This window comes from Canis aureus, chromosome 8 (assembly GCF_053574225.1).
Source record: "Canis aureus isolate CA01 chromosome 8, VMU_Caureus_v.1.0, whole genome shotgun sequence".
NCBI lineage: Eukaryota > Metazoa > Chordata > Mammalia > Carnivora > Canidae > Canis > Canis aureus.
This window is the reverse complement of record NC_135618.1, coordinates 68,562,299-68,585,967: the sequence shown is the minus strand read 5'-3', so window position 1 is coordinate 68,585,967 and position 23,669 is coordinate 68,562,299. Positions and strand designations below refer to the sequence as shown.

The following is a 23,669-nucleotide window of genomic DNA, read 5'->3' as shown; positions in this document are numbered from 1 at the left end:
AGACTGTCCAGCCAGGTCCCACAGCTAGTGAGACAAGGGAGAAATTGAACGCAGGTGTCACCCCTCAGACAGGGCAGGCTACCTTCTAGAGGAGCTGCCAAAAAGGCAGTTGGTCCCTTACTCTTTCTTCTGTCCACCTTCCCAGAGGTTACCAAGCACCTTCCACAGCCCAGAGGACTCCAGGACATTGAAGCTCCGTTGTTGTTGTTGTTGTTGTTGTTGTTGTTGTTGTTTTTATGATAGTCACACAGGGAGAGGGAGAGAGGCAGAGACACAGGCAGAGGGAGAAGCAGGCTCCATGCACCGGGAGCCCGACGTGGGATTCGATCCCGGGTCTCCAGGATCACGCCCTGGGCCAAAGGCAGGCGCCAAACCACTGTGCCACCCAGGGATCCCGAGGCTCCGTTTCTTAATGGTACCTCAGTTTCCTGTTGGTGAAAATACATCCACCACACAATGGCGCAAAGATGAAAATGAGGCAATCATACTTTAGGTCCTGGCTTAGATGAAAGGATCCCATGAAAATGCAGAACCTCTCTTCTTGGGCCTATGAGGAAGTGTGAGAAAAGGAGACACAGGGAGAGGCCAGAGGCTGCCTAGCAGGTCTGGGGAGAAGCGTGGAAGAAAACTATGAGGATTGAGGAAGAAACAGAAAAGGAGAAAGAAGTCGGTCTTCTTGCTTCCACCTCCAGAAGACTAGGCCACTTCCTGTGATGAAATCACCCTCTGCCACCCCCACCATCTACTCAGTAGGCCAACACCAACCTCATCCTGGGGAGCGAGGGAGCAGAACCTCCCCAAACCAGCCAGGGACACCAAAGTCCCAGCCCCATTCTCTCACTTCCACCCACCAACAGTCACAAGGTGGCAGAGCCCTTCATTGAGATGGTCCAGGGACTGTCACCAGAGTGACTCATTACTGCTCTGGGCCTTATATCCCTCCTGTTCAAGGAAGGCTCCAGATTAGCCAGGGCTCTCACAGTTGTGGAGGCAATCACATAAGCAGCATTATAAAAATATAGCCTCCTGGGGCCCACCCCCCCAGAACTATGGTCCTGGGAACTGAGGCCCAGAGGTCTTGTGGTACAACCAGGCAGAAGCATCCAAAAGGAGCAGAACACTCTGTGAACTCAATGAGACTGGAGTTTGAGTCCTGGTCCTACCACCTGAGAGTCATGCGATCTGGGGCAGGGCTTCTCTGAGCCCTTGGTCTCATCTGTAGAGTAGGGGACAGAGGGACCTCCAGATCCAGTCTTGCATCCTGGGGGTCAAGGAGTGGCCTCCAGAAGGCACCCCCCTCACCTCTTAACCCCAGGGAGGGTATGAGACTGCACAAAGGGAGCTGACCAGGGGAGGGAAGGGACCTGGTAGGCCTGAGTCCGGCAGAGGGCTGCAGGGGAGCCCCTGCCTAGAGGAAGAAGGTCAAGAACATGCTGGATATTCCTGGTGCTGGGGCTGGAGGTGGAGGGCATCTGACCACCAGTAGTTCCCTCCTCCTTCTCTCTAGGGGGCTATAGTTGGGCAGAGACTCACGGCTGCCTGTCCTCTCGTAGAAGAACCAGACCTCGTCCTGCTGCCACTCCTTCACCTGGGATGACAGACAGAGGCCAGAAGACACCAGAGCCAAGAAAAGGAGAGCTAGAGATACAGTCAGTCAAACTGACTCCTAAGGAGACGTAGAGGTGCTAGCAGTAGCAAGGTCAAGGTGGAAGAGGAGAGGCCACATATGGCCAAGGTCAGAACCATGACCCTCAGCTGAAGGTAGAGGCTGGGGGCCTCTGTCATGGCTCTCTGTGCACTGACCACGAGGAAGCACTTTTGCAATATAGGAAAAGAAGAAACCAGATTGATAAAGGAAGTACTCGTTACTCTGAGGCCGGGTGAATCAGGGGAAGACATTCACCCACCCCTGCTCTTCTAAAAGAGACTGATCCACGTTCTCCAGGTGCCTCTTGATTCCCCAAGAAGACACCTCCTCGGGCCTCCCCTCTGGTCTGGACAGAGCTGCTTGTCTTCTCTCCTGGGAGGAGAGTGAGGCAATGGGTCTGTCCTTGCTGCTGCCTCTGCTGCTGCTGCTGCTGCTGACTACTCTGCAGGCTGGTGAGTGTCCGGGACACTGTGGCTCTGCCCGGAGGCCCAGGGAGTCCCCAGGCAGGGCAATGGCTGGGCAGCTGGAGGAAGGGTCTGCTGGGGTAGCTAGCCAGGCCTCCCAATCCCAACAAGCAACAGGCTGGTCCCATAGCGCTAGGTCAGCCCCAACCCTCCTCCCTACTCTAAGCCTGGCGAGGGGGACACCCAGACCAGAGGGCCAGTCCTGCCATCTGTCACACTACTGCCCGTGGGTGAGGGTGACAGAAGGGCTGGGGTTATCTTCTTCATCTCTCTCAGTGGCTTCAAAGTCTCTCCTCTCCTCCCTTTTCCAGGTAACTCAGCAAGATGTGTTCCAAAAATGGATTATAGGATAGACCAACCAGAGCACCTCTCCGCCCCCAAGGGTGGCACCGTCCACATCAATTTCATCTTCTATTACTGTGGGGCATTAGCCAAGGATCCCAGAGTGAGTATAGCCTTGAGACGGACACATTTCCATGGGGAGGTCATCTACAACAGTACTAGGCATTTCGTCCATGAGGATTACAAGGACCGGATCATCCTGAACTTGCCAGAGGGTCAGAAGTCTGGCTTCCTGCAGATATTGAACCTGCGGGAGGAGGATGAGAATATGTATTTTTGCCGGGTCCAATTGAAGACACAAAGATTTGGCTTGCAGTTGTGGCAGTCCATCCTGGGGACCAAACTCACCATCTACCTCGGTGAGTCTGCTGCCCCAGCAGCCTCATGCCCACCCTGTTGGGGCTTTTACAGGCCATGCTGCCTTCATCCCCCCAGGCCTGGACCAGGCCCCAATCTACCGGCTCGCCTCTTCTCAAAACTCCTCTCCCCACACCCACCTCCTCCCCAGGCCTCTGCCAACTTTACTCTTTCTCCTCCATCTCCCCAAACTGGGCTGACCTCCTTGCCAATCCCCCTTACTGCCCCCTCCAGATCCAGGCTCCACCCCCTCTCCCCCAGCCTCAGGACCTCCTGGGCCCCCCAGTTACCCTCCCTTCCTGCTCCAACCTGAGGCTTCAGCCCTGCCTTCCTACCCTCACTCCATGCCATCCAGGTCAACTTCTTCAGGATGTGGGCTGCCTTCCCTCTGTCCTGTGTCCCTATTTGCAGCCCCAACCAGCCCGGAGTCTCATGTCTGCCCACACCATGGGCTCAGTCCAGCACATAGCAGGTACCCGATGATGACCCGAGAGCCCTGGTCCCCTGGCAACCAACACCCCATTACCTGTTTTCCTAGTCCCCCCACTTCCTTCTCCTGTTCTGCTCCTCGGAACCTGGCCCATGAGCTCCCTGCCCCAGCCCCATCCCCTCCTCTGCCTTACTGTCCCCACTGTCCACTCTAATCTGGCTCCTCCAGTCTGTCTTGGCTGCTGAGAGGCTCATCTGCTGCAGAAATATGGCAGCTCCCGCTTGCTGTGCTCTGTGTTGGGTTGGCAACTTGCTATGCATCACCCTAGTTAACCTTCCCCACAATCCACAACAACGGTAGGTACTGCTGTTGTCTTCCTGTGACAGATAGGGAAACTGAGGCTCAAAGAGCCTAAACAGCTGCCCAAAGCCACAGTTGTGGTGCAGGCAGGACTTGAACCCAGTTTAACCCCAGAGCCTCCACCCTTAGCCAGTAGCTGCTCAGCCTCACCAGCTGACCTGACCATACTGTTGTCCTGACCTATGTTTTACCGAATAATGGGATGTGTTACGTGAATAAATCTTCCTGTTACTTAGTGGGCCGTGGGAACTTGAGCCAAGTGTGTGTCCAGAGCAGTATGGAGAGGGCACCTCACAGGAGCAGACCCTGGGGGTGCACTGTCTGTAGATAATTCCTTAATAACTGAAAATCATAGGTTTGCTTTTTACAACCACTATTGCTGGCAATTCTAAACAGCCCATCACTGCTCCTGGCGGGAAGGACACCCTCCGTGTCCCCAACCTGGTAACCGCTGCCCCATTCGACCCTGGTGCTGGTTTTAGAGCAAATGGGAAGTAGCTCACAACCTAAATAAGGCAAAACAGCCTTAGATTTACATTTCTGGCACCTCCTCCACTTTCCCTTAAATGGCCTTTATGGGGAGGTTTTGCCTCTCCTCAGAGCCCTCTTCCTCCTTCCTTAGTCCTTTTCTCCTTCCTCAGTTTCAGACACATTCACTATGAGTTTTTCATCAATAAATTAATTTTTTTCAATTAATACAATTAATTGGATATCATGCTGAGATCTTTTGTAAAAAAAAAAAAAAATACAGGAAAGTAAGAAAAAGAAATGTTTTACACAAGTGAAGGCCACCATGTAAAGACATCACCCCAAAGGACTGTTTGCAGCAAATAGAACTGAGAAGTTTGTGATTGGCATAATAATGTTTTTTACATACAGGTGTTTTCTTTTTTTCTTTTTACATACAGATCATACACAAATTGATCTTTTTACCAAGAAATGAATCAATCATCCCAACTGCATTTATGGACTTGGTCATGTTTCAGTGGCTGATAAGACTATGTCCATCAGAACCATGTTGCTTCCTCAAAAACCTTATTATTCCTTTGGCCTATTGTTTCACATAAATATTAGAATAAGTTTGCCAAGTTCTGAAGAAAATACCTATGGGTATTTTTAATTTTTATTTTTTTAAGATTTTATTTGTTTGCGAGAGAGGGAGCACCGGTGTGTGCACGAGCAGGAGTAGGGTCAGAGGCAAAAGAGGCAGAACTTGATCCCAGAACCCTGGGATCATGACCTGAGCCAAAGGCAGATGCTTAACCAACTGATTCACCCAGGCATCCCTCACCTATGAGTTTTTTAAAAATCAGAATTGCAAAAGAAAAAAAATGCATTAAACCTATAAAACAATTGACAGAACAGAAATCAGTGTAATGTCCAATCTTCCCACCCAGGAATGGCTTCTATTTTACACCCCTCAGTAACCTTGCAAGTGTTCTTCTAAAGACCATATAAATATCTCACAAGATCCTTTCTCTAAATTCTTTATTTTTATTATTAATATGCAACATTATTTTTTTAAGATTTATTTACCTTAGAGAAAGATAGCATGGGGAGGGGGAGGGCCAGAGAGAGAGGGGGAGTACTAAGCAGACTCCTGCATTGAACACAGAGTCCAACGTGGTGTTTGATCCCACAACCCCTGAGATCATACCCTGAGCTGAAACCAAGAGTCCAACACCTAACTGACTGTGCCACCCAGGCGCCCCTGCAACATTATTTTTTGAATGTTAGTTTTTTATAATTTTCACTAGAAAATATTGCAGAAATTATGGCCAAATGGTAGGTTATATGCATGTTGACCTCCCCTGTCTACCAAATTCTTCTAAAATGACAGCAAAGATAATTTTTTTAAAGATTTTATTTATTTATTCAGAGAGAGAGAGAGAGAGAGGCAGAGACACAGGCGAGAACAGAAGCAGGATCCATGCAGAGAGCCGGACGTGGGACTCCATCGAGGGTCTCCAGGATCACACCCTGGGCTGCAGGCAGCGCTAAACCGCTGCGCCCTCAGGGCTGCCCAGCAAAGAGAATTTTTAAGACAAAATCCACAAGGACAAAAAATATGTGAGCCATGTGTCAAAAATGATATTTGGAAAGCTGGAAACACACAGACTAATGCAGCTGGCCTAGGAGACCAGGGGAGCTTAGCATTAAGCCTGCAATAGGGAGATCCAGAAGAAAGGCAATTTTTACACTGCAATACCACTTGATGGTTCAGGAAGGACGACCCAGAACCCTTGCCAGTGGAGGTGAAAGGGGATCAGAAAGTTGGAGGACCAAGTGAGACTCTTAAGAAGCAAGGAATCCTCTATGCTCCCTCTCCACTCAGCAGAGACTGGAGATTTGCTTTCCAGAAAGGATGGACTAGAGGGACTCTGGCAGCAGGACCCCAGGCATACCCGGGAGCAAGGGTTCAGTCCTAAAAACTAGAGATTTGGTGAACTATGAGACCCTACATGCCTTACCCCTCTTAGATGTCTTCCAAGACTCTGACAACCCAACTGATATCCTCCACCCCATCAAGGGCAAGAAATCAGGAGATTCTTCCCTTGAAAAATCTATCTGATGGGCCCCAAAAGGATCTAGAAATCCTAACAGATCCTACAGCCAACCAGCTGACCAGCACTTTTTCCCAGACCACACACACAGCTTCCACTCAGCGTGGCTTTCTGTACACTGGACACCATGGGGCAAGGAGATGGGGTCTAGACCTCCTGTGGAATCTCCCAGCTCTAAGGATTGACCCCTCGCCTCTGCTGTGCCTGGGATGCCTGAGACTAGAGATGCTATTTTAAACTATGATTCCATTAAACACTTAAGGACTCCTTCCCCCATGAGACAGCAAAACAAATGAGGGGTTTTGCTGAGAGGCAGTATCTAGAAGAAACCAAAACAATGGAGGGAAAGTAAAAACTCAGATGACTACCATCTTCAGAAAGTTAAGAAAGCACAAGCATGGAGCAACAGAGGGAGCTTTCCAAACAAACAAGGAGCTCTTGGGAATTTAAGCTATAATGGCAATCCAATAAAAGAATTGCAAGATCAACTTGACAAAAATGGCTCAGTAGGCAGAGTCATGGATCTGGAAGCTGTAGCGGGTTGGATAGTGGCCCCTGCAAAGCTGTGTCCATTTCCCAGCCCCCAGAACCTGGGAATGTTACCTTACATGGTAACAGATGTGACTCAGTGGGGACTTCCAAGGTGAGGAGGTCATCTGGGATTTGCTAAGTGGACCCTAAAAGCAAATGTGAGCCTCCTTCTAAGAGGGAGTCAGAGGGAGACTTGCCACAAAAGAGAAGGCAGTTTCTCTCCCCCAGAGCACCCCCCCACACCCCCAGTAACACCTTGCTCTCTGACCTCTGGCCTCCAGGACTATGAGAGAGTAAACTTCTGTTGTGAGGATTGGTCCAAGAGCTCCAGCCTCGGAATAATAGGAGTTCCAGAAACAGAGAAGAGAGAAGGCCATGGACCAAATAACTCTAGAAACTTTCCAGAACAAAGGAGCCCCAAGAAATGGATAAAAATTTAAGAAGAGCTATATTTGGGGCACATCATTTCAAAACGCCAAGGATAAAAAGAAGATCCAACAAATTTCCAAGGAGGAAAGAAACAGGCCACAGGCGCTTTGGGAATCAGAATGGCTTTGGCAGTCTCCATGGCAACAGAGAAAGCTGGAAGACAATGGTTGATTGATTGAATGCCTTGAAATTCTAAGAGATAGTTCTTCCATTCATTCATTCAACAAATATTGATTGAATACTTACTACAGGGGGCATCACAATGCCAGATTTCAGGTTGTACTACAAAGCTGTGGTCATCAAGACAGTGTGGTACTGGCACAAAAACAGACACATAGATCAGTGGAACAGAATAGAGAATCCAGAAGTGGACCCTGAACTTTATGGGCAACTAATATTCGATAAAGGAGGAAAGACTATCCATTGGAAGAAAGACAGTCTCTTCAATAAATGGTGCTGGGAAAATTGGACATCCACATGCAGAAGAATGAAACTAGACCACTCTCTTTCACCATACACAAAGATAAACTCAAAATGGATGAAAGATCTAAATGTGAGACAAGATTCCATCAAAATCCTAGAGAAGAACACAGGCAACACCCTTTTTGAACTTGGCCATAGTAACTTCTTGCAAGATACATCCATGAAGGCAAAAGAAACAAAAGCAAAAATGAACTATTGGGACTTCATCAAGATAAGAAGCTTTTGCACAGCAAGGGATACAGTCAACAAAACTCAAAGACAACCTACAGAATGGGAGAAGATATTTGCAAATGACATATCAGATAAAGGGCTAGTTTCCAAGATCTATAAAGAACTTATCAAACTCAACACCAAAGAAACAAACAATCCAATCATGAAATGGGCAAAAGACATGAACAGAAATCTCACAGAGGAAGACATAGACATGGCCAACACACATGAGAAAATGCTCTGCATCACTTGCCATCAGGGAAATACAAATCAAAACCACGATGAGATACCACCTCACACCAGTGAGAATGGGGAAAATTAACAAGACAGGAAACAACCAATGTTGGAGAGGATGCGGAGAAAAGGGAACCCTCATACACTGTTGGTGGGAATGTGAACTGGTGCAGCCACTCTGGAAAACTGTGTGGAGGTTCCTCAAACAGTTAAAAATATACCTGCCCTACGACCCAGCAATTGCACTGTTGGGGATTTACAAATCCCAAAGAGACAAATGCAATGAAACGCCGGGACACCTGCACCCTGATGTTTATAGCAGCAATGGCCACGATAGCCAAACTGTGGAAGGAGCCTCGGTGTCCAACGAAAGATGAATGGATAAAGAAGATGTGGTTTATGTATACAATGGAATATTACTCAGCTATTAGAAATGACAAATACCCACCATTTGCTTCAACGTGGATGGAACTGGAGGGTATTATGCTGAGTGAAGTAAGCCAGTCGGAGAAGGACAAACATTATATGTTCTCATTCATTTGGGGAATATAAATAATAGTGAAAGGGAATATAAGGGAAGGGGGAAGAAATGTGTGGGAAATATCAGAAAGGGAGACAGAACGTAAAGACTGCTAACTCTGGGAAACGAACTAGGGGTGGTGGAAGGGGAGGAGGGCGGGGGGTGGGAGTGAATGGGTGACGGGCACTGGGGGTTATTCTGTATGTTAGTAAATTGAACACCAATAAAAAATAAATTAAAAAAAAAAAAGAATACCTACTACATGTCAGGTGCTAATCTAGTCACTGAGGAACAACAGCTAAAACAGAAAACAAAACCAAAATGCCCACAACAATACCAGTTGCACCTGAGTGTGGAAAGAACACACAAGAAAAAGCAAACAAGTTAATTCTGAAGTATTGTTCGATTTCAGTAAATATATAGTTATGCCTTTTTAAAAAGAGCTGCATGGGGTCCCATTGCAGTAATGTATCATAATCTACTTAGTCTCCTATTTAAAGACATTCAACTGGGTGACGGGCTTTAAGGAGGGCACGTGATGTGAGGAGCACTTGGGTGTTATATGTTGGCAAATTTAATTTACGTTTAAAAAATTTTAATGTAAATTTAAAAAATAACAAATAAAGACATTTAGGTTGTTGCCACATCAGAAAGCTGCAAAGAACACCCTTAAACACAGGCCTTTGAAGACTTGCCCAGAATTTCCATAGAATAAATTCCTGGCACTATAAACACTGGGTCAAAGGACATGCAGGGTATTTTGCATATTGATAGATATTCTGAAATGCAATGCCAACCTATCTGTATTTCTGTAGGGCCAATACTGGGTCTGTCCCTCCACTGGGATCAGTAAAAACAAACAAGCAGATGAAACCCCCAATGGCCTCTTATTTTCATCTGCATTTTTTTAAGTTGTGGAGATTAGGAGGTGTCTGAGTTGCTCAGACAGTTAAGCCACCTACTCTTGATTTTTGGCTCAGATCATGATCTCAAGGTAGTGAAATCAAGCCCTGACTAGGGCTTCTCACTGAGCCTGGAGTCTGCTTAAGATTCTCTCTCTCCTTCTCTTTCTGCCCCTCCTCCCTGCTCCCTAACGAAGTAAGTAAATAATAAAATAAAATAATTTATGAAGATTAGTATTAGGGTTCTCCTTTTATGAGTGATTAAGATTTGCATAGCGTTCTATATTTCTCTATGTTCTGAAACCTTCTGTTTGGGAATTATCTGTTCCTTGACTTTTTACAAGACTTTACCCATAAAACCTCCTGAGTATAGAATCTTTATAAAAAAGGAGTTAATAGTGTTCTCAACTTCTTCTTTCTACCCATGAGTTTATTATTTCTTAAACTTATTTTTAACATTTTTGTTTCATAAAAATCATCTACTTCCCAGAGGCTTTGAGATGTATCAACCTATAGTGGAGCATAGACTAACTCATGATTTCAATAATTTTTCATTGTTAGGTTTGCAAGAATGTCATCTGTTTCCTTGTCTGTTTTTTCCCTAAATAACCACTGCCCGCATTCATGACACCTCATACTATCCTGTTTCCCATAAATTTACTCCTACATAGGCTTTCATTACATTTTTCATCTGAATTTCCTTAAGGCCAGCTCTCTCTGTGTTTGGTACTTTGTCTTTGGAAACTATTTTATTCATTTAATCACTTCTTCATATTTAAAATAATGAAAGAGTTGGGGTGCCTGGCTGGCTTAGTGGTTGAGCATCTGTCTTTGGCTCAGGTTGTGATCCCAGGGTCCTGGGATCAAGTCCTGCATCAGGATCCCTGGAAGGGAGCCTCCTTCTTCCTCCACCTATGTCTCTTCCTCTCTCTCTCTCTGTCTCATGAATAAATACATAAAATCCTTAAAAAAATAAAGTGTTTAATACTGTAGTGTTTAATGTGCATTAATATCATTTTAATTTTATCTGGCATGACAGCATATATATTTTTCTTTGATTAAGCTTAAAACTTTTAAAGTCTCAAATAAGGGATGGTATTTACACTTTTCATTATTCCTTTGCAATAAGAGTGGACAGTAAGTTTGGTCCACACTAACCTGAAGATTTTATGCAGATAGGATTTTTTCTTGTGGCTGAGTATTTGATCAATTTTTTCATGATCCATTAAAAGAAGGTATAATCTGTTTGTAGGACTTAAATATTAATTTAACCTTAAAAATACATTTTGATATACACTAGACATACTTTACAGATGTTTTCCCATATATTGGAACAATCCTGAAAAAGGACAATCCTACTTGATTGCATTTATAAGAGGTCCCTAGAGCAGTCAAATTCATAGAGACAGAGTAGAACATGTGGTATCTGTCCTGATTGGATGGAGGAGCCCCCAGATGTGGGGCTATGATCCAGTGGAAGTCCGTGGCACCCTTGGCCAAAGAATTCCCCAGAGGCAGAACAAAGAAGTTAGAAGTTTATTGAATACATCACAAGGAAGGAGAGGGCAAGATAGCACAGGAGAGGCTTTCTGCAAGGAGGCAGTGGTTGGGGGCTATTTTCTTTCTTTCTTTCTTTCTTTCTTTCTTTCTTTCTTTCTTTCTTTCTTTCTTTCTTTCTTTCTTTCAAGATTTTATTTATTTACTCATGAGAGACAGAGAGAGAGGCAGAGACATAGGCAGAGGGAGAAGCAGGCTCCCTGTGGGGAGCCTGATGTAGGACTCTATCCCAGAACCTCAGGATCACACCCTGAGCAGAAGGCAAGGGCTCAACCACTGAGCCCCCCAGGTGCCCTGCAGGGCTGTTTTTAAAGGGGTAAGGTGAGGAGGATGTAGAGTATTTTCCTTTCTTTGGTAACTGTGCCTAGTAGTAAGTAGCCCTTTGGTCAGTTTGGGCCTGTGGATATTCTGAGGTGGGTCCCCTGATGGGCCTGTCGGTGTTCAGCCAGCAAGGTGCTGTGGCTCTTGTGCCTTGATCAAGTTTCCATTGCTTAAGCCTGCTGTCTAAAAGCAGCCCCTGGGGCAGCCAGGGTGGCTCAGTGGTTTAGCACCGCCTTTGGCCCAGGGCATGGTCCTGGAGACCCGGAATCGAGTCCCACGTCGGGCTCCCTGCATGGAGCCTGCTTCTCCCTCTGTCTGTGCCTCTGTGTGTGTGTATGTTTCTCATGAATAAATAAATAAAATATTTAAAATAAGTAAATAAATAAAATAAAAGCAACCTCTCTGGACACCTGGATAGCTCAGTCAGTTAAGCATCTGCCTTCAGCTCAGGTCGTGATCCTAGGGTCCTGGGATCAAGCCCCTGGGATCAAGCCCCGTGTCAGGCTCCCTGCTCAGTGGGGAGTCTGCTTTTCCCTCTCCCTCTGCCCCTACCCCTGCTTGTGCTCTGTCTCTCTCTTACTCTCTCTCTCAAATAAATAATATCTTTAAAAAAATAAAAAAATAAAAGCAGCCTCCGTAGAACAGTGGGTGCTAGTGGCTTGGCGGGAGGAGGTGAGGGGGTAGGTAGTGACTGCTGAATGGGGACAGTTTCAGTTTGGGAAAATGAAAAGGTTCTACAGAAGGATAGTGGTGATGGTTGTACAACAGCATGAATAATTGCAATGCCACTTAACTGTATACTTACATATGGTTAAAGTGGTCAATGTTGTTACCTATATTTTACCACAGTAAGAAACATCTTTTCTTCCTGTGATTTAGTGATCCGTATTTGTCAGCAATGAAATGAGGTTCTTTTTTTTTTTTTTTTTTTTTTTTTTTGAAATGAGGTTCTGAAGTAACACCACTGATCAGAAGTAGAGTCAGGATTTAGGCTGGATGATGTGGATTCATTACCGTCTCCCTGTGTGAGAGCCTCAGAGAGTTACTCCTCATCCCCAATATTCCCCAAACTAGGATTCTGGATGACAGTTTCATCCAGAAACCTCCAGTCCTATAGGGGAGAATCTGCTAAATTCTCGTGTCTTCTCAGCTCCCAAGACAACCACCAAGGGCCCCACCAGCACTGTCACCATCACCACTGGACTCAGTGTCTTGGAGGGGAATAGGACCTCAGTGTCTTTACCCTTGAGTGTGGAAGCTGTGGTCAAGGTGGCACTGACCATTGCTGTGCTCAAAACTGCAATTTTGGGACTGACACTCTACCTCAGGTGGAAGACAAGCAAAGGTAAGTGGTTCTGGGCCACCCCACCCCCCAACCTTCCCAATTGTTTCTCAAAAGCACCTACATCAGAATGACCCTAGGTTATTCTGCATTTAAAAAATACAGATCCCACCTGGGCTTGAGGTCTGGGTTTGGGAATCTGCATTTTTTAAAGGTCTACTCAAGTGATATCTGTGTGATCAACTTCTAGAACCACTGCTCCAGACCAATCTCTCTCCACTGATCTCATCATTTTCTAGTTTTTGCATCTTGATTTAAACATTTCTCATCAATCTTTATCTTTTGGTTCATGGGGAGGGGAAGGTTTCTGGGAAGAGTAAGAAAAGAGCAGAGGGACAGGAAGTTGGCTCGGCTCAACAAGCACTGGTTGAGGGACTATTTCCCAAGGTCTGGCTTGTAATTGGAGATTATAAATGTAAATAAAGCATAGGTCCTGCTTTCAAGGAACTCCGTGGTGGAGGGAGTGACTGGCTCATATGGAAAGAGCTGTGGTAAGATGGAAGAAAGGAGGGGAATCAGGGAGGACTTCCCATAGGAAGCGACCCTGCAAAAGTCTCAAAGAACATAAGAGAATTACCCAGGCAGATGGTGAGTGTGGTGAAGAGGTCACTGACTATGCAGGCACAGGAAATCGGTGTGGGAACTATAAGTAGCTCAGTGCTGTGGAGGCTGGAGATGGGAGAAGAGAACCTTGTAAGTCACACCCAGGAGCTTCTGATTCCAGAGGCAACATGAAGCAGGGAAATGGCAATCTCAGCTTTACCTTGCAGACACATCAGTCTGCGGTGCAGGGGCGGGAGGTGGGCAGGTGGGGCCAGTCTAATGCAGTGGATGGAGGGAGAGAGCCAGACCCTGGAACAGCCAACAAGGGAAAACCAGTAAGACTTGGTGATTAGATTGGTGTAGAGCTGAGGGAGTGGGAAGAACTTGGGTGAATGAGTCCACAGTGAAACCATCAAGCAAATTAGAGAACACAGGAGGTCAAAGGCCATGTTTGGGGGAGAATGATGGTTCTTTAGTTTGGGATAGGTTAGAGTTGCCTGTGTGGCACCTGACTAGACTTGTTCATCAGAAATTTGGATATATGCATCTATAGCTAAAACAGAGGACAGGGCTAGACGCATTAATTAGTCACACCCCAACACCCTCCAGTAACGATCTGAAATTCCTCCAAGAAAATTTTCAATGAGAGGAGATTAGCCCTAACAGATATTAAAGCACAGAGGTGAAGAGCATAGAATCTGGACTGCCTGCAGTCAAATCCTGGCAGAGTAAACTCTGGTGCCATGGTAGTATGACTCTGTGCCTCAGCTCACTCATCTCATTCTAAAATGAGAATAATAATAGTACTTACTCTGGGGTTTGTCATGACAATTAAATGTAATACATTGAGAATAGATCCTGGCACAGAATAAGGACTATATGATGAGCATTAGCACTTATAATTATTAAGCTGCAATAATGAAAACAATTTGATACCATCATAGTCATACACAGATAAACCAATGGACCCAAAGAAAATACCCCAAATACAGACAGAAGGAAAACAGACCCAAATATAGATGAGAGTTCAGTAGGCTAGAAAGTAGCATGTCTCACCAATGGGAAGGTGAGTCATTCAATACATGGTGCCGGAACAGTTGAGCAGCCATTTGAGAAACTAATGTTATTTCATAATTTGCACCAAAATAAATTCCATGGAGATCAATCAAAGAGTTAAATGAAGGGGGAAAATAATCCCAGTACTAGAAGAAAGCATGTGAGACCATCTCATAACCATGGAGTGGACATGACCTCCCTAAGTATGACATAAAACCTGAAAGCCGTGAATAAAAATATTGATAAACTCAATCCTATACAAACAGTTTTTCATTCCGCAGAGGAAAAACCACTCTAGAGTGGTTGTCTCTAGAGTGAGGATGAGGGTCAGAGTTGAAGAGATGTGATAGTCACTGAGGAAATGGAAGGTGGAATTTAAGAACTCTGTAAAAGCATCGCTGCACAGGATCATATTTCCCCCAGCAGTATTCAACCATGCAGCTTTAGAAACTTCTAGAATCTGTTGGTTAGAAGTTATGTTCACCTGCTGGTGTCAGAGGCTAAAAGTAACAGAGCTTGAACAAGACAGAGTTTCTTGTTTCCCCTCATATAAAAGGATGAGGAGGCAGACAGCAGAGGCCACTGTCCTCAGGCACTCCAGCTTCTATCATCCTGCTCACTGCCCTGACTACTGGCTTCTATCCTGAAGGTTGCCTCCTGGTCCAAGATGGCTGCTCAGACTCCAGCCATTATTTCTGAATCTAGGCAGGAAACAGGAGGGAGGAAGAAGAGACAAAAAACCATGCTGCATCTGTCCGTCCTCCTTTTAAAGAATCTTCCTGAAAATCCTACCCACAACTTCCCCTTGAATCCTATTGGCTAGGATGTCATCAGATGTCCACATCTATCAGCAGGGGAGCACACTGCCACCCAAAACAAAGTCAAGGTTCTCTAACTAAGGAAGAAGAAATGAATGGATATTGGGTAAGCAAATGGCATTCCCTGCCATAGGCCACATCCAGAATGAGAGATGTGTCAGCTAAGTGTGGCCTAAGGACAGGGGAACATGGAAGGTCAAGGAGCTAGTAAGAGGGCAGAAGTGGACAGTAGAGGGTCAGCAGGGAGCTTGGATAGTCTGAAAGAAAGTGGCTTATTAAGGGGCAAGAGTTCAGGGGCAGGGAGTCAAAGCACAGGTATAGCAAGCAGGATGATGGTAAGAAAAAGCTGGAAGGAAACAAAGTTGTAGCATAAAGATGATGCTGATCTTTCGGAGTTCTCAGTCCCAGAGATTTAAAAAAAAGTCCAGGGTATGGCAGAGTGGAAGTCCGTGGAGTTTGGGGGACATGGAGTCCCATGTGTTCAGAGGGTTGTCTCCGTGGATGATAGGGACCTCCTGGGATGGTGGTGGGTGGTGGAGGGGATGTCTGTGAACCAGGGGCCAGTCCTTGGGAAATGCTGCAGAGAGACACAGGAGGATGAGGAGGGGAGAGGGCGGTGGGGAGACTGGTGGGATTCAGTGGGGGAGGGTGGGGAGGAACAGGCTACAGTGCAGACCCAGGCCCCAGCCATGAGGTTCACAAAGCAGGAGAGAAACAGCTGCCGCTCAGGAAATCACAAAAAGCCAGTGTGTCAGGGCAGGAGGGTTCAGTGAGTCTGAGACAAGGGTGGAAGGAGAGGGATCGGTGGGCAGGGCCTCAGCAGTGGAAGGAGCAAGGTTGAGGGATGCTTGGGGAAGTCAAGGAAGGGGGAAGGAAGCAAAGGCAAAGTTGACAAAGAGAAAGACAGACAGACAGACAGAGACAGAGAGAGAATAGGTGCAGGTAAGAGCTGTTCTCCTGATTTGGTGTTGAGGACACCAGAGGACAGGGTTGAGCAGCCTCAGGGTCCAGCAGGTGTCACTCTGAGTCCCAGGTGGGTCCAACAGAGCTGCTCCACTGCCCTGGTCTCTCTCGGGGTTGGTCTAGGGGTTGGTCTCAGAGCACACAGAGCAGGAAGGCAGGGAGGAGAGATGCCCTCCATGGATGGCACCCTGACACGCTGCTGTTCCTCTACAGGTCTACAGACTACAGCCAGAACCGTAGCCAGGTGAGAGCTTGTCCTCTTGGGAAACAGGAAGTTCCTCATGGGAAAAGCACAGGGCACCTGTCACTGCTCTCCTCCTCCTTTCCCAGTGGGCGTCTCTTTTTTTTTTTTTTTACATATACTTTTTTTTTATATAAATGTATTTTTTATTGGTGTTCAATTTTCCAACATATAGAATAACACCCAGTGATCATCCCGTCAAGTGCCCACACCTCAGTGCCTGTCACCCAGTCACCCCCACTCCCCCCACCCCCGCCTACCTCCCCTTCCACCACCCCTAGTTCATTTCCCAGAGTTAGGAGTCTTTCATGTTCCGTCTCCCTTTCTGATATTTCCCACTCATTTTTTCTCCCTTCCCCTTTATTCCCTTTCACTATTTTTTACATTCCCCAAATGAATGAGAACATATAATGTTTGTCCTTCTCGATTGACTTACTTCACTCAGCATAATACCCTCCAGTTCCAACCACGTCAAAGCAAATGGTGGGTATTTGTCGTTTCTAATGGCTGAGGAATATTCCATTGTATACATAAACCACATCTTCTTTATCCATTCATCTTTCGATGGACACCGAGGCTCCTTCCACAGTTTGGCTATTGTGGACATTGCTGCTATAAACATCGGGGTGTAGGTGTCCCGGCATTTCATTGCATCTGAATCTTTGGGGTAAATCCCCAGAAGTGCAATTGCTGGGTCATAGGGCAGATCTATTTTTATTTTTTTATTACTTTTTTGTCTTAATATCTTTTATTTCATATCATATTTAGTATTTTTTATAATAAATTTATTTTTTATTGGTGTTCACTTTGCCAACATACAGCATAACACCCAGTGCTAATCCCCTCAAGTGCCCCCCTCAGTGCCCGACACCCACTCACCCCCACCCCCCGCCCACCTCCCCTTCCACCACCCCTAGTTCGTTTCCCAGAGTTAGGAGTCTCTATGTTCTGTCTCCCTTTCTGATATTTCCCACACATTTCTTCTCCCTTCCCCTCTATTCCCTTTCACTATTATTTATATTCCCCAAATGAATGAGAACATACACTGTTTGTCCTTCTCCAATTGACCTACTTCACTCAGCATAATACCCTCCAGTTCCATCCACGTTGAAGCAAATGGTGGGTATTTGTCGTTTCTAACGGCTGAGTAATATTCCATTGTATACATAAACCACATCTCCTTTATCCATTCATCTTTCGATGGACACCGAGGCTCCTTCCACAGTTTGGCTATTGTGGACATTGCTGCTAGAAACATCGGGGTGCAGGTGTCCCGGCGTTTCATTGCATCTGAATCTTTGGGGTAAATCCCCAGCAGTGCAATTGCTGGGTCGTAGGGCAGGTCTATTTTTAACTCTTTGAGAAACCTCCACACAGTTTTCCAGAGTGGCTGCACCAGCTCACATTCCCACCAACAGTGTAAGAGGGTTCCCTTTTCTCCGCATCCTCTCCAACATTTGTGGTTTCCTGCCTTGTTAATTTTCCCCATTTTGACTGGTGTGAGGTGGTATCTCATTGTGGTTTTGATTTGTATTTCCCTGATGGCAAGTGATGCAGAGCATTTTCTCATGTGCGTGTTGGCCATGTCTATGTCTTTCTCTGTGAGATTTCTGTGCATGTCTTTTGCCCATTTCATGATTGGATTGTTTGTTTCTTTGATGTTAAGTTTAATAAGTTCTTTATAGATCTTGGAAACTAGCCCTTTATCTGATACGTCATTTGCAAATATCCAGTGTGCGTCTCTTTTCTGAGCCACTTCCCTCCTCAGCTCCTAGCCTCCCTCGTTCCCTCCCTCTCTCTGGAGGTTTCTTCCTCTTTACCCTCCCACCTCCTCTTCTCTCCAGTCCATCTCAACTTCTTTCCTTCTCTCCAACTCCCCTGTCCCCTTCTCACCTGGGAACCCACCAGAAGACCTGAGATGGGTGGAGCTGGTGTTCATTCTCCAGTCTGTACCAATACTGCGCAGCAGACAGGACTTCACCCTTTCCATGGCTCTTCCAAGAAGTCTGCTTCTCCAGGACCATCCGCCTTCAATGGGCCCTCGGGATCTCTACTGGCTACACTGCAAACTGACTCTCAACCTTCCGGGAGACCTCCTGAGAGTCTCAAACCATAGCTCATCTGAGACTGTCAGGGGGTCACAGAGGCCCCACACAGAGAACCAGCCCCACACAGGTTTGAACTCTCTTCTGCACAGCCTCTTAACACACTTCCCACCTTCTTCTTCCTATACAGGGGATCCCTCCAAAATACTGAGGAGAAGTATGAGAACATTGGGATTTAAAGTAAGTTCTTAACACCATCACTCCCTGCTGTCCATCTTGGCCTGACCTTCCCCATACACTCCCTGCTCAAACACGTGCCCCACCAATCCCTCCTGCCTGACCCTGGTCCTGACTCAGCAGATGACCTCACTGCTGGAGGCCTCTGCCCATTTCTCTACCTTGGCCACCACGCCACCTGACCCCCATACGCCTTGATTTTTTTCTTGGAAAACAAAGACCCCAAACTGAACCCCAAGGTAAGCAGCTCAAGCTAGAGCTTTAAGGAATCTAGAGAAGTTTGGAGAAGGTGGGATGGAGGGAAGAGAGGGACTGTGGTCACTTAGGTGTGGAGCACCTAGGTGTGGGATTACTTCCTAAGCTGGGGGCAGCTTCCCTTCCGCTGTCTCACCCCCTTCTGCCTTCTCCACCAGGACGAAGCCCAGGATAATGGCGGCATCCTCTATGCCTCCCTTACCCTCTCCAGTTCCTCCTCACCAGTAGCACATCCCCCCCTTTCCAAGATGAGCCCCCAGGAGGAGACCCTATACTCTATCCTAAAGGCCTAATGGGTGGGATTGAAGGATGACCTCCTTAGGCTAAGCTGCAGAGCGGGTCACAGCTTCTGATAACAACTCTGGCCAGACACAGAAGACTCAGAAGTCAGGGGGTGTGGAAGGCCACCAAGGACTGCAGAGAAACAGAGCCATCTGCTCCAGTGCCCTCTCCACCTTCCCAGCCCTGCCCACAAGAATAAAAGAACCCGTTGAATTTGCCCAAAAGCATCTAAGGAAAAAACTGATAGCACCTTCAACTTCTGTCTTTTGCCTCTTGCCAAAAATGAACTATAATAAACAGCTCCCACCCCAGATCCCTCCTCCAGCACTGGAGTTCCGGGACTGCCTCCAGGCAGGGAACAATAAACCCCAAATGCTAGTAGCCAGCCCAGAAGCCAGGGTCTGCCCCCCATCTACCCATTCTACTTCCTCTACCATCAGAACCAGCATGTACCGTGTGAAGTGCACCACCTCATTTAAGCATCTCCAACCACCTGACCCTGGACTGGTCACAATCACCTGAGGCGTGAAGAGATCTATAAGTTAGTGCTTTTCTCAAAGCCGCACACCTATTAAGGCTGAGCCCGGGTCTGAACCCAGACCTGCCCATCTTGACAGCCTCCTCCCAGAACTCGGGTGTCCCTGCCTTCCCAGATTCCTTTACTGTGCAGGCCTCCCACAGAAACAGGGATGTGCCACAGGGAGCGGAGCAGAGGGAGGGAAGCCAAAGGAGAGCATGTAGTTAGAGACAAACTACTTAAAGCAGTAACCTGTTTATTAACACATAAACTGCACAGCTGTGACTGTGGCCGATCAACAAACCCCACATGTAGCAGCTTCTCAGGGATCCTCTGAGGGGCTTTCTCTGCTGCTCACAGGGAAGGGGGTGAGAGAGCAGCAGGGAGGCAGGAGCACACAGCTAAGCTATTCCTCGAAGAAGGCCAAAGTGAACTCCCCGGGGTCGTCTCCACACTGCGGCTCCTCCAGCTGCTCTGGCTCTTTTCCAACATCTTCCAGGATTTGCTCCAGATCCAGGTCACTGAAGGCTTCATCGTCAGGAGGGACACTTCCAGCTTCCTGAAGACACTTCCAGCCTTCTGTCCCCATCACAGGACAAACCCCGAGATGAGCTGGTGGGGTCAGGCCCTTTGGTGCCATCCTAGCTTCTTTGTCCTCAGACAAGCTGGTTACTGAGGCTTTGCTTTGGGGAGCTTGTTACTTAGTCTTAAGTTTTTCTCCCTTCTACAGCTTTGATCCATCAACTCTCATACCACCCTGGGATCCCGGCCCCAAAGCCCTCTGGCAAGACACCCAGAGCCTCCTATAGGAAAAGGGGAACAGGGGAGGCTCTGAGTGGTACCCCTGTGTTTGCAGTTTGGACGAGACACTGGAGCCTCTCCAGAGGAAGAGCAGGGACAGACACTGAAGTCCTGGGCAAGAAGTCAGAGCTGGGTCACAGATAACAGATGCCCAGAAAAATCAGAAAATAGCATGCATTTATTACATGGCATTTACAGACAAAACACCAAGCTCTGGAGCATTCAGATAAGCATTTTTTCTTACTTCCTGCCCTCTCAAAGGGCACAGTGGGAAGAGGACATTTCCAAAGAGATCACCAACACCAGCCATATCTAATGCTAAGTGAATAACAGAGAACGCATTACAAGAGTTTAAAGTAGGGCTGGAAAATTCAGAGGAGGTTTTTCTGTGGGAGATGAGCTGAGTTGAGCCTGAATGGTTGGGACCCTACAGAAGAGGGAAGAGAGCAGGATCAAAGCGGGGTGATGAAGAGGAGGAGGGGGAGAGGGAGGAGGCCATGAGTTGGGCAGGCAGCAGGCAGTCCAGCCAACCTGGAGCAGAGTTTATCTTAGGGCTGGGAGAGAAAGTTTGGGTTATTCTGCCGGTAGTGTGGATGGAGCCCCTGAATATTTGTGAGTAGAAGTATCTAATCATAGGGGTCAGGTTTTCCCAAGAGTTTACACAAAAGGCAAGCTGAGACACTTTTCTGAAGAGTACTATCACTCTGTGCCCACCCTTTAACACTGCTTTCCCTGGGTTCACGCCGCCTCCTAATGAGTCATTTCCACCAGTGTTTGTATCCACCCAGGACTCCTCTTGTTGGGACTGGAAATGCAGAGTAGCTCAGACAGCAAAGGGGGTGATTAGGTGACTGAGGTATGCAGGGGTGGATCTGGTTTTCCTAGCTCAAACTTGTCTGCCATGGGGTCTGTTTCTCTTCACTGCTCTTTTCTGCCCCCTACTGGTCAGCCTTAGCCTCAGCCTCCTGCTTGGCCCCAGCGCCCATGGGCTCTTCTCACAAGGTGGCATATAACCTATCCTCTCACATCAGGTTTTTTTTTTCTTTTTTAATTTTTATTTATTTATGATAGTCGCACAGAGAGAGAGAGAGAGAGAGAGAGAGAGAGGCAGAGACACAGGCAGAGGGAGAAGCAGGCTCCATGCACCAGGAGCCCGACGTGGGACTCGATCCTCGGTCTCCAGGATCGCGCCCTGGGCCAAAGGCAGGCGCTAAACCGCTGCGCCACCCAGGGATCCCTCACATCAGGTTTTTGTTGTTGTTGTTGTTGTTTTTTTTAAGATTTTATTTATTTATTCATGAGAGACACGGAGAGAGAGAGAGAGAGAGGCAGAGAGAGACACGGCAGAGAGAGAAGCAGGCTCCATGCAGGGAGCCCGATGTGGGACTCCATTCCAGGTCTCCAGGATCAGGCCCTGGGCCAAAGGCGGGAGCTAAACCGCTGGGCCACCCGGGGCCGCCCTCAAGTCAGTTTTTTAAGTTTATATTTAAATTACAGTTAGCTAACATACACAGTGTAGTATTGGTTTCAGGTGTAGACATGGTGATATATGTAAATATAGTGACTCAACACTTCCATTCATCTCCATGTAGTTTTTCAGGAAAGAACTAGACTTTTTTCCATCAGCTCCAGCAAAACCCTGAAGATTGGCCAAGCCTGGATTAGTTTAGGTGACCTGTCCATCCTGTAGACAATCAGTGTGGCCAGAGATGTGTTGCTCTAGATGAGCAGACCTGAGTCATGGGCAGAGGGTCATGTTCTGGAAAGTAAGTCAGGACTGGACTTTTTATTCATACGAGTTGAAAGTACATAGTTCTTAATAACCCCATCTGCCCCTTCCTTCTCCTCCCTACAGCCCTGAAGCTATTGGATCTTCACTCCACATATCAGACAGGGCCCCTGATGACCATGGAGACCATTCAGGGCACAATGCTGCATTAGTGGGCACATAGCCCCTAAACTCCCTCCACACACCAGTGGCTTCCCTGCACTCCGTGGCCCAGAAGCTGGAAAACCTGGCCAAAGGCCTCCACACCATGGTAGCTCTGAGGCTGGGTGCCCACATTGCCACCTTCACTCCATTTGTCCTTATCTGGTGACTGGCAGGGATCTGGGCAGCTGTGGTTGCACTGTTGGCCTGGGAACTCTGCACTCTGTGGTCAACATGGCCAATACCAACTACAAGTCTGTGTATGGCAGCTACTTGTTCACTCTCTGGGGGAAACAGCTCCATTGGGCTGCCTTTGGTGACCTCCACCTGGGCTTTGTGGACACTTAGGAAATAATCCCCAGCCAGCGCTGCCCTGTGGCATCCACTCAGGGAGGCTCATCATCTGCAACAAGGTAGACTTGCTCCTCTCCTTCATCTGGCCCACCTGAGTGCTTCTGTGGGTCCCAGAACTCTGTGGATGGAAGGCCTGGGACACAGTTGTGAAGAGGACCAGAGCCATAATAGGATTTCTAGGACTAGACCAGGTGCCATTGATTTCTCTTGCCTGGAAGATCCCAAGTTTCCTAACCAGTCCAGCTGATTCTATTCTTGCCCCACTCTGATCTCTTCTCCACACAGAACAAGAGTAGTTACTTTAAAACATAAATGAGACCAAGTCATTAGTCTGTTTAAAAAGCCAAAACCTTCTCAGTATAAATCCAAACCCCTAACTATAGTCCATGATGGCCTGGCCAAACTCTGCATCCCCATTTGTTGTCCTTCCTCTCTGGCATTCTGCAGTCCACCCCCAGCTCTTCTTGCTGCTCAACCAGGTCAAGCTGTCCTGCCTCAGGACCTTTATACCTGCTGTTCCTGTGCCTGGAAGGCACATCTGCTAGATCATCATACAGTTGGCTTTCTTCTCCTTTGGCTCCCTGATCAAACATCATCTCCTCAAAGGTTTTTCCTGACTGCCTTAAATAAAAGAGGCCATCATCCCGTTCCCACACTCTATGCCCTTCTTGCCCTCTTCTTTCATATCACTAAACACAATCTCTAATTATTTACTATTACTACTTGTCTTTCTGTCTCTGTAGAAGGTAATCTCATAAGGAACAGGGAGTTTGTCTAGCTTGCTCGCTGTTGTGTCCCCATGACCTGGAACAACGCTTGAATCACAGCTGCTAGGTGTTAAACATTCCTTGAATGAAGAGATGGATGAAAGTCAAATGACTAAGGTGTTACTTCTATGCCCTGCACCTTCTTGCAGCAAGCCTTCCTCTTAGG

General features: G+C 47.1%; 1 protein-coding gene across 8 annotated transcripts; it reads left to right on the top strand.

Annotated features, from left to right (window-relative positions):
* Positions 1-1,498: 1,498 nt before the first annotated feature.
* Positions 1,499-23,391, top strand: LOC144319600 (paired immunoglobulin-like type 2 receptor alpha). 8 transcript variants are annotated; one of them, XR_013385377.1, is made up of 7 exons: positions 1,507-2,100; positions 2,424-2,813; positions 12,503-12,697; positions 16,288-16,318; positions 18,551-18,600; positions 18,721-18,836; positions 19,011-19,025. XR_013385377.1 is itself a non-coding variant. In XM_077907956.1 (6 exons), exons 1-5 carry the CDS (start codon positions 2,040-2,042, stop codon positions 18,793-18,795), a joined length of 771 nt encoding a protein of 256 aa, XP_077764082.1. In that variant the 5' UTR covers positions 1,501-2,039; the 3' UTR covers positions 18,796-18,836; positions 19,011-19,149. The 8 variants fall into 8 exon arrangements, 7 of the variants coding, with proteins under 7 accessions (XP_077764081.1, XP_077764082.1, XP_077764080.1 ...); XM_077907956.1 differs by lacking the exon at positions 16,288-16,318 and having other exon boundaries at positions 1,501-2,100; positions 19,011-19,149; XM_077907957.1 differs by lacking the exons at positions 18,721-18,836; positions 19,011-19,025 and adding an exon at positions 22,308-23,391.
* Positions 23,392-23,669: the final 278 nt, after the last annotated feature.

Coding starts and splice junctions, on each gene's coding strand:
- LOC144319600 (XM_077907954.1), top strand. CDS start 2,040: ATGGGTCTGTCCTTGCTGCTGCCTCTGCTGCTGCTGCTGCTGCTGACT. Junction 2,101..2,423: donor GCTGACTACTCTGCAGGCTG/GTGAGTGTCCGG, acceptor TCCCTTTTCCAG/GTAACTCAGCAAGATGTGTT. Junction 2,814..12,502: donor CAAACTCACCATCTACCTCG/GTGAGTCTGCTG, acceptor GTGTCTTCTCAG/CTCCCAAGACAACCACCAAG.